Source organism: Vombatus ursinus, unplaced genomic scaffold, assembly GCF_900497805.2.
Source record: "Vombatus ursinus unplaced genomic scaffold, bare-nosed wombat genome assembly UNPS02014819.1, whole genome shotgun sequence".
NCBI lineage: Eukaryota > Metazoa > Chordata > Mammalia > Diprotodontia > Vombatidae > Vombatus > Vombatus ursinus.
Window position 1 is genome coordinate 521,825 of NW_020954597.1, and position 9,872 is coordinate 531,696.

Consider the following 9,872-nt stretch of genomic DNA (forward strand, 5'->3'; position numbering starts at 1 on the left):
GGGGGGGGGGGGGGGGGGGGGGGGGGGAAGGGCACAGGGAAGACTTTGCTTTTGAGTCTCTTCCCCTGCCCCAGTGCCCCAGCTGGCTTCTCGTGACAGGGTTCTTCCTTTGTGGCCTTGGGAAAAGACTCAAGCTTCTCGAGCCTGAGACCTGCTTCGCTGTGCTTCTGGAGGGGAGTGGGCTTTGTGGATAGGACCCGTAGGCCAGAGCCCCCAGCATCACGCAGTAGGAATGCAGGGTCATGGGCTAGGATTGAGTCTTTGTCAGAGAAGAGGAGAGGAAAGGTTCTGTGGCCTACCCTGCTGGGACAAGGACGTCATGGAGGAGGGAACAGGGGCCTGCTTAGGTACAGGGCTCGAGGGCTTCCAACCAGCTGTGTCCCAACATTTGTGTGCTCCCTTCCCCCATGTCCTTGGGTAGCTGCATTCCTTCTTGTTGGGGAAATTTTTGGTTTTGCACAAAAAGGAGTGTGAAGCGTGTTTCTGCAATCCTTAAGCCTATGTAGATGATAACTCAGTCCCCAGAGACTAGGGGCAGAAAGGCAGTGGTAGAAGGCCTCCTGGGGTTAGAGGTCCAGGAATTGAGGCACAAGGAGCTCTGAACAGGGCCCCCACGTGGCCACAGACCCTGGAGTTTTCCCTTTCAGTTTTGAGGAAGTGGCCCAGGAATAGGGGGTGGGGGCAGTTCCAGGCTCAGGCTGCCTTTTCTTCCTTTGCAGGGGATGGCCAGACTGAGAAGAACAGTGAGCAGGCTCCGGAGAAGGTAAGCTGGGGAGGGGAACCGAAGGAGCCTGGCTCCCCCCTTACTGTGCTGCTGTTCTGGGGAGGCTTCTTCAGGAAGCCTCCTCCCCTACCTCCCTCCTTCCCCTTCAGGCCAGACCGAGGGTCGTCCCGTCCCCCCATAGGCCTGGGCTCCTGAGACAGCTGACCGGCTGGCCCACTCTTGATGTCTGCTTTTCTCTTTTTGTCTCCCAGGAACAGAAGAGGAGCGAGCGAGCGCGGAGGGTGGAGGCCCCTAAACCGGAGACAGTGGACTCCTCAGAGAGCAGTGAGTTCGTTCCAGGAAGATTTCGACCTTTGGGGGTAGCAAGAACAGGCTTGGGAAAGTGGGTGGCTGGATTTGGGCTTGTGGCTTCTGGGTTCTCCATTCTCCTGCCACATGTGGCTTGGGACTCTTCTGTTCCTGCTCTAGCTTGGCATGGGGAACAAGGCTAGTAGTGGGGGATCTGGGCCAAGGGCATTCATGATGGGCAGCCATCCATCTTAGCTGGGCCATACCCAGCCCTGAGCAAAGCAGCGTGGGGGTGGCGGGCTTGGAGTCAGCAGGAGCTCAGAGGCCAGCCCCTGCCTCTAGAGCCAGTCCCCTGTGGGGGGAGGGGAGGGGGGGGCACTAACCCTCCAACTCTATAGCACCTGCTGTGTGCCAGGCACTAGGCTAAGAGCTTTTTACAAAGATGATCTCATTGGATTCTCACAACAGCCCTGGTAGGTGGGGACTATTGTGATTCCCATTTTCCAGCTAAGGAAACCGAGGCAGGCAGAGGTTTGGTGATTTGCCTGTAAGTGTCTGAGGCAGGATTGGACCTCCTTCCTGCCCCCAGAGCCTGCCCTGCCCACTTGGCACCACCAGCTGCCCTGGGGCGGGACACTTAACCCTTCTGAGTTTTTCTTCCCTCATCTAGGTGAGGAAAAATCCTTCAAGTGCCTCTGTGTGAGCTATCTTTTTCTTCCTTAGACCCTTCTCAAAGGAGTTTGTCGGGGAATCCAGCTAGAGGGCCGGCCAAACCTTAGGGGGGAGGGTATGAGGGTTTAGAAGGTCAGGCCATGGTTGGCGGCGGGCTGTCAGCTCATCACTCCTTCTCTCTGCAGTCCCAGTATCGGATGAGGACTCAGACGCTATGGTAGACGACCCCAACGATGAGGACTTTGTGCCCTTCCGGCCACGGCGCTCTCCCCGGATGTCCTTGCGGAGCAACTTGGCACCCCGGGCTGCTCGCTCGGCAGGCACTAAAATGACCTGTGCCCACTGCCGGACCCCGCTGCAGAAGGGGCAGACTGCCTATCAGCGCAAAGGGCTTCCCCAGCTCTTCTGCTCTTCCACTTGTCTCACCACATTCTCCAAGAAGCCTCTGGGCAAGAAGACCTGCACCTTCTGCAAGAAGTGTGTTGAGGGGCTGGGGGAGGGAGAACTGTGTAGAGCACGGGCCTGGGTGGGCAGGGGCATCGTGGTGGTCCCTGGGAGGCGACGGAGGGGTCAGAGGTGAGAAAGGACACTGTTGCCACTGACCTCTCTGGGTCCCGTCCCACCTTCAGGGAGATCTGGAACACCAAGGACTCCGTGGTGGCCCAGACTGGGTCAGGAGGCTCATTCCATGAGTTTTGTACGTCCGTCTGCCTCTCCCTCTACGAGGCTCAGCAGCGGCCAGCGCCCCCGGCGGTCGATACGTCGGACGCCACCCGCTGCAGCATTTGTCAGAAATCGGGAGAGGTGAGGGAGGCCATCCATCTGGTGGCCCTTGCCCCCTTGGTCCCCTCCTGGCTGAAGCTGAGCTCCCTTGCAGGCCCGGGGGTACCAGGCCTGCTGGAGCTTGGGTGTGCCCAAGGGTGCACTTGGGTGGTGCTGAGGCCTACTGGGAGGGCCTGGCTAAGGCAAGGTCTCGGTGTGGCAGGTCCTCCATGAGGTCAGCAACGGTAGCGTCGTGCACAGACTTTGCAGCGACTCATGTTTCACCAAGTTCCGTGCCAACAAGGGACTAAAGACCAACTGTTGTGACCAGTGTGGCGCCTACATCTACAGCAAGGGGGGGGGCGGGGCCCCTCCCCCTGAACTGCTCTTCCATGAGGGCCAGCAGAAGCGCTTCTGCAGCACAGCCTGCTTGGGGGGCTACAAGAAGGTGGGGCCAGGGAGAGGCCTGGAGGGAGGGAGGAAGGAGGGGCCCGACTGGACTGGGAGTGAGACCTCAAGCCTCCCCTTCCCTGTCATCCCAGAAAAACACCCGAGTGTACCCATGCGTCTGGTGCAAAACGCTGTGTAAGAACTTCGAGATGCTGTCCCACGTGGACCGGAATGGCAAGACGGGCCTCTTCTGTTCTTTATGCTGTACGACCTCCCACAAAGTGAAGCAGGCTGGGCTGGCTGGTAAGAGGGTGCCTTGGGCCTGCCTCCCTTCCCCCCTCCTTCTCTCCCTGCTCTCATCTGCAGGCCCAATGGCCCCCTTTTGTGTCTGGCCTCGTCAGACTGCTGTGCATCACACCTATCCACTTCTTCGAAAAGCCTCGTCGTCGTTCACTCTTTGGCCTTGGCTCTCATCCTCTCCCTCTCGTTCCCCTCCAGGCCCTCCCCGCCCCTGCAGCTTCTGCCGCCGAAGTCTTTCCGACCCCTGTTACTACAACAAGACGGATCGCACGGTCTACCAGTTTTGCAGCCCCAGCTGCTGGACTAAGTTCCAGGTACCCCTGACTCAGGGCCCAGGGGTGGGCTGGGGCAGCGTGCTCCGGGTGGAGCCGGGAGTCCTCTGACCGCCTGCCTTGTCTCCACAGCGCACAAACCCCGAGGGGGGCATTCATCTGAGTTGTCACTATTGTCACAGCCTGTTCAGTGGCAAGCCTGAGATCCTGGATTGGCAGGTGAGGCCCAGAATGGGAGCCAGTGTCTGGCTGGCCACTTCTCCCTCCCCGGAACCAAGTGTACCAGCTCCCTTCCTCCCACCCACTCCCCTGGGGTCCCTCTCTGCCTTGCTTTGCTGCAGAACCAAGTGTTCCAGTTTTGTTGCCGGGATTGCTGTGAGGACTTCAAGAGGCTTCGGGGCGTGGTGTCCCAGTGTGAGCACTGTCGGCAGGAGAAGCTGCTTCATGAGAAACTGCGCTTCAGTGGGGTGGAGAAAAGCTTCTGCAGCGAAGGTCGGGCCTGGAGGCGGGGGAGGGTGGGGGGAAGCAGGGGCCTGAGCTCCTTCTGCCCCCACGGGCCACCGCCTGGCTTCGGGTGTCAGCATTCTGGCGGAGTCCGAGCCGCTCGAGGGCGCCGGGAGCTTGTGACCGCCGACTTGGTCCAGGCATCTGGAGAGGTCTCTTAGGAAGCATCCAGATGTTTAAGGTGCTGAGTGTGTCGCACACAGCCTGTTCTGCTGGGGACGGGGGCTGGTGATGATGGGGCCCCCGTGTCTTGCAGTTGCTTTCTTCACTCCAACCCCTGGGAGGTAGGTGATGCAGCTGGCCCCCTTCCTGTGTTACAAATGAGTAAACTGAGGCCTGGGCAGGGGACACAGTCTGTCCAAGATATCCCTGCTGAGTGGCAAAGCCAGGCCTCTGCTTCCAAAGCCAGGCCTCTGCTTCCAAAGCCAGCTAGTGAATCCCAGTGGCTGGCGCTGTCCAGCTGTGCCTGGGCCGGTCCTGATGGCACTGCCCTTTCCCTGCAGGCTGTGTGCTGCTCTACAAACAGGACTTCACCAAGAAGCTGGGTCTGTGCTGCATCACCTGCACCTACTGCTCCCAGACCTGCCAGCGTGCGGTCACTGAGCAGCTGGACGGCAGCACCTGGGACTTTTGTAGTGAGGACTGTAAGAGCAAATACCTGCTGTGGTACCGCAAGGTGAGAGAAGAGTGCTGAGGGAGGGGCATCTCTGGCAAGGCTGGAGGCTGAAAGCCCACTGTTGCCCTCAGGCCGCCCGCTGCCATGCCTGTAAGCGCCAAGGGAAGCTGCTGGAGACGATCCACTGGCGGGGGCAGATCCGGCACTTTTGCAACCAGCAGTGCCTGCTTCGCTTCTACAGCCAGCAGAACCAGCCCAACCTGGACACTCAGAGCGGGCCCGAGAGCCTCCTCAACAGTGAGTGAGAACAGAGGCCTTGAGCACGTGGGCCTGGCCGTTCTCTGCTCTGCTCTTTAGCCCACTAGGCGCTGCGTTTAGCGCTTCTTAGGGAAGGGGGGGCCTTACTTTTCCCCAAGGGAAAGCCATATGGGTGCCTCACCCTTCACCGCTCTGAAGAGGAGAATTGTGCTTCTATGATACCCCTCCTTCTCTGCCCTTCCCTTACACCCCATCCCCCGAGACCCCCAAAATCTCCAGTTCTTGTGACCTTGTGACTGGAATTCCCATTGGTCATCCCTGAGGCAGTCCTTAGACTAAAGAAGTATCTTTTTTATTTGCAGGTCAGTCTCCAGAACCTAAACCCTCTGCACCCTCTCAGCCCAAAGTGACCAGCAGCACCACAGCGGTGAGAGCTCAGGCAAGACAAGATCACGGTTGTTTAGGATATGAGGGAGAGGGGTCCAGACCCTTAACCATCCCCACATCTCTGTTCCCATAGGCAACTGCTAAAAGCCGTTCAGTCCCAACTGATGCTACACCCCCACCACCGCCTTCAATGCCCCGGAAGAACAAAGCTGCCATGTGTAAGCCCCTGATGCAGAATCGGGGCGTGTCCTGCAAGGTGGACATGAGATCTAAAGGGTGTCAGACAGGTGAGAAGCAGAGAGAGAGGGAGGCCTGCACTGCATCCTGGGCCCACTGGCTCTAGGCAGGTGGAGGCCTGGACTTCAGGCTGCTTTGGCTCTCTTGGATGAACTTCTCAGGGCTTCTTAGGCCATTGCTCTCCTGAGCAGGGGGTTTGCAGGTTGGGGAGGCCATTAACCTAACTGCTGGGAGACGATGGCCAGATGCAAGAAGGCCCTTGGGTGCTGTGTCTCCTCAGAGCAAGACTGGAAGCCACAGGTGATCGTGCTGCCCGTCCCAGTGCCCGTCTTTGTCCCAGTGCCTATGCATCTGTACAGTCAGAAAGTCCCGGTGCCTTTGTCACTGCCTATCCCAGTAAGTCACCATGCCTTTCCACGGACTGAGACGCAGGGCCATAGCCAGCAACCCTCCCCTCTCTAACTGCCTCCGCCTCGTGCTTCCTGATACCCCCAGGTACCTGTGCCCATGTTCCTGCCCACAACTCTGGAGAGCACAGAGAAGATCGTGGAGACTATTGAGGAGCTGAAGGTGAAAATTCCATCCAACCCTTTGGAGGCTGACATCCTGGCCATGGCAGAAATGATAGCCGAAGCGGAGGAATTGGACAAGGCCTCATCTGACCTCTGTGGTATTCCTTGGGAGGGCAGAGGGCTTGTTGTGTAGACTACATTAGCGTCAAGGGGTGCAGACGAATGAAAGCAGACTTGGGGGGGAGTAGGGAGGTACAGTGACCAAGCCCATGTCCCTTCCTGCCTCCAGACCTAGTAAGTAACCAGAGCACAGAGGGTCTGCTGGAAGACTGTGACCTGTTTGGACCGGCGAGGGATGACGTTCTCGCCATGGCGGTGAAGATGGCCAATGTCCTGGATGAACCAGGGCAGGACCTAGAAGCTGACTTCCCTAAGAGTGAGTGTTCCCCCCTTGACACCCCCAGAGAGCTGGGAAGAAGCTAGCAGAGTGCTCCCAGTGACCCCGAGACAGTCAGCTGGCATCAGGGAGAGAAAAACGGGGCCAGAGATCGGAGTCGACCCTGACAGTTCTAAGAATTTCTTCACGTCTCGACAGTCTTCTCTTCAAGCCTTTAGATGATCTAGTTCAGCAGTGCCACTGAATGCCAAATATCTCCAGTAAGGCCCGGATCATGTAGCTAAGGAAACTTGGACACAAAAGGGTTGCCAAGGGCTGCAGTGGCACAGCTCGGGGGAAGGGAAGCGGGACCACCATCACGTCAGGGAAAGACTGAGCTCATTTGAATGCAGGTCCCACCAAGTTGAACTTCTCCAAGCTTGCCTTACTGTCCTCCTCTGCAACATTAGGAAGTTTGTCTAGTTGAGCCCTCAGGGCCAGGGCCCTTCCACTTCTGAATCTGGGATGACCTCTACAAGGCCCACTAACTGCCTCCTCCCTTGTGACCCTCTGCCAGATCCCTTGGACATCAACCCCAGCGTGGATTTCCTCTTTGACTGTGGCCTGGTGGGGCCCGATGATGTCTCCACTGACCAAGACCTGCCCCGAGCCATCCGAAAGGTGAGACGAAACCCCATCTGCTGCCCTCCTAGGATGAGGAGCCGTTTGGTCACTGTGTTGGCTACTGAGCTGCACGCCCACAAGCTGACCCAAGCTAACTAACCCCTGCCACTGCCCAGGCTTCGAGAGCGGGCTGTGATTTGTGACCTTCTGGCCTTTGCAATCTTGCCTGAGATTCTGTCCTGAGGAGCACTGCTCCTCCCTCCCACTGTGTCCTAGGAGGTAGCTGTTCTCCTGCCTGGCTGCCCTGAGTGGGCTCCCCTTCGGTCTGCAGCCCTGGCTCCCTTCCTTTTCTCTACAGGGTCAAAAGCGGCTGGTGCTTTCTGAAAGCTGTTCCCGGGATTCCATGAGCAGCCAGCCCAGCTGTACGGCCCTTAACTACTCCTATGGCGTCAATGCCTGGAAGTGCTGGGTGCAGTCAAAGTATGCGGGTGGGGAGTCAAGCAAGGCCGAGGAGCTGCGCTTTGGCCGTGAGTGACCAGGAGGGGGACAGCAAGGGCGCTGGGCTGTATCTTTGCTGAGGGTGTCCTGAGGAGCAAAGGACATCTGCACTCCAGAGGGGCCTGGGTGACGAAGACACTCAGCCAGTTGTCAGGGCCCCAAAGCTCAGGGCTCTCATTCTAGAACTGGTGGAAATTTCACAAAACGGAAAAGTGTCACGTCATCGTTTGGCTTGCTTGTGTCTGTTTGTGTATTTGTCCGTCCCTTTGTTTGTTTCCCCTTCCAGACTCTCCAGTCCCTTCTTTCTTTGGCCTGGGTGGTGAAATCTGTTCCTAGAGAACCTGTCCCAAGACCTGTAGACTCCTGCTTCCTTTAGGGCATCCCCCTTTCCCTGCCCCTCCACACTCACTGTACTTCCCTACAGCCAAGCCAATGCGGATCAAAGAGGACATTCTGGCCTGTACAGCTGCTGAGCTCAACTATGGCTTGGCCCAGTTTGTAAGGGAGATAACCCGGCCCAATGGTGAACGATATGAGCCCGACAGCATCTACTATCTGTGTCTCGGCATCCAACAGGTATCCCCTGTAGCCCACCCACTTCGGCCCTGAAGCATCACGGATGGCTAGGAGTGGCCCTCAGCTCCAGCACCACTGCCCTGCGGGGAACTCTCTTGTCTTTGACCCCCAGCTGCTCCAGGGCAGGCAAATACCCATGAGTCCTTTCCGACTAAAGCAGAGCTCAGGGTCTGATGGCCCAGGCAGTAGCCACGGTCGTGTCCTGAGTCTCCATTTTATCCTCTCTGAGCTTAGGAATAGGATGGGGGCTGTTTGATCTGTGGGTGGGATGATTTGGGTTTGAGGGGTTGTTTTCCATCAAGAGGGGGAAATGGGAGACTTCTTTTATTAATTAAAGAGCTACTGCTGTGTGGCCTCAGTTCCCAGCATTGCTTGCAGACCAATGTTGCCAGATTGCCATGAGGGCCCATGTTGCCCTGGAGGAAGTGCCATGGTAGCCTGGTCACCCAGCAGGAGTGGAGGGGAGGTGAGGCACGTGGAGGAGGCAGGCTTCATGGCTGCCCCTATCCTCCCGCAGTACCTCCTGGAGAACAACCGAATGGTGAACATTTTCACGGACCTTTACTACCTGACCTTTGTTCAAGAACTCAACAAGGCCCTGAGCAGTTGGCAACCCACAATCCTCCCCAACAGTAAGGAATGATGGCTCCCTGCTCCTGCTCTTCCCCTTTCCCCTGCCCACCCCCCCAAGTTCCTGGAAGAGCTTCTAACAGTCCCCTTCGGTCTGGGCTCATCTCAAGGTAGGAACAAACTGAAATTTGGGAAGTGGCTTTTTCAGAATTTAGAGGGTTAGGCCAAAGCACCTGTAGCTGAGAGTGTACTTGGGGCCTTTGCCTGTGACTGAGTTCCTGAGGAAGCCTGGTGTCCAGACTGTCTAAAGAGCTGCCTTGGGGAGGGGGGGGAGGGCAGGTTGGGACTGGACTGATGGAACCAGCACCTTCACAAGAGCAGAGGGCATCTAATCTCCACGTTGTCTCCCCCAGCGCTTAGCACCCACTAAGCATCTGGGCAAGGAGGTAAAGAAGGGAGATTGATGTTTTGGGGCCATCTTATCATTCTGTCTCCGGCAAGCTAGGGCCTGGAGGAAGGAGAAGGGGCTGCTCCAGATGCCGTGGAGAACCCTATCTGTAGGAGGGAGAAGCCAGAGCAGCTTAACTCTGTGCATTAATTAGCCTGGGAGGCTCCTGGTATTTCTATCCCTTTCCCTGTAAGGATTCAAAATGATGCAAATAATACAAAATAAAAGTTTATATCCAATTTACAAAAAAACCGAAATGAAAGCAAAAATCCATATGCTTGTGTGGCCAGACTTCCAGGGTCTGTGTGCCACATTGAGTGCCTGGACCTTGCTCGGCGGGGTCAGGGTTGCCGCCAGGGCCGTGATAGCTCCCAGCTGGCTGCCTGGCTGCCCCCTGACCCTGTGCCCCTTCTCTGCATTAGACACAGTGTTCTCACGGGTAGAGGAGGAGCACCTTTGGGAGTGCAAGCAGCTGGGTGTGTACTCTCCCTTTGTCCTGCTCAACACCCTCATGTTCTTCAATACCAAGTTCTTCGGCCTGCAGACGGCAGAAGAGCACATGCAGCTGTCCTTCACCAACGTGGTGCGCCAGTCACGAAAGTGCACCACTGCTCGGGGCACCACCAAGGTAGTGAGCATCCGCTACTATGCACCGGCCCGCCAGCGCAAGAGTCGAGGTAGGCGAAGTGGCCACACCACTCCCTCTCAGTCTGCCCCCCTCCTAGTTCTCTGTCTGCGGGGCTCAGGCTGGGTGGGGTTGAATGGGGAGGGGGCTGTGTGTGATCAGTGAACCTCCTCCAGTCAGGTGGCATTCCTTCTTTTCTACTTTGTGGCCTGGGCCAGAGCGCGGGGGGGGGG

At 57.5% G+C, this 9,872-nt stretch overlaps 1 protein-coding gene across 1 annotated transcript in view; it reads left to right on the forward strand.

The window, feature by feature from the left end:
- ZMYM3 (zinc finger MYM-type containing 3) overlaps positions 1-9,872 on the forward strand; it is a 22,815-nt gene that overhangs the window by 10,033 nt on the left and 2,910 nt on the right. Inside the window, exons 3-25 of the mRNA XM_027836743.1 lie at positions 38-92; positions 179-347; positions 720-763; positions 976-1,048; positions 1,870-2,161; positions 2,314-2,488; positions 2,670-2,894; positions 2,989-3,139; positions 3,335-3,450; positions 3,541-3,627; positions 3,750-3,900; positions 4,416-4,588; positions 4,660-4,825; positions 5,149-5,225; positions 5,307-5,460; positions 5,691-5,806; positions 5,906-6,080; positions 6,212-6,358; positions 6,876-6,979; positions 7,281-7,449; positions 7,845-7,996; positions 8,514-8,628; positions 9,437-9,691. Coding sequence (XP_027692544.1) covers positions 38-92; positions 179-347; positions 720-763; positions 976-1,048; positions 1,870-2,161; positions 2,314-2,488; positions 2,670-2,894; positions 2,989-3,139; positions 3,335-3,450; positions 3,541-3,627; positions 3,750-3,900; positions 4,416-4,588; positions 4,660-4,825; positions 5,149-5,225; positions 5,307-5,460; positions 5,691-5,806; positions 5,906-6,080; positions 6,212-6,358; positions 6,876-6,979; positions 7,281-7,449; positions 7,845-7,996; positions 8,514-8,628; positions 9,437-9,691 — 3,341 coding nt within the window. The remainder of the gene's footprint in view (positions 1-37; positions 93-178; positions 348-719; positions 764-975; positions 1,049-1,869; positions 2,162-2,313; positions 2,489-2,669; positions 2,895-2,988; positions 3,140-3,334; positions 3,451-3,540; positions 3,628-3,749; positions 3,901-4,415; positions 4,589-4,659; positions 4,826-5,148; positions 5,226-5,306; positions 5,461-5,690; positions 5,807-5,905; positions 6,081-6,211; positions 6,359-6,875; positions 6,980-7,280; positions 7,450-7,844; positions 7,997-8,513; positions 8,629-9,436; positions 9,692-9,872) is intronic.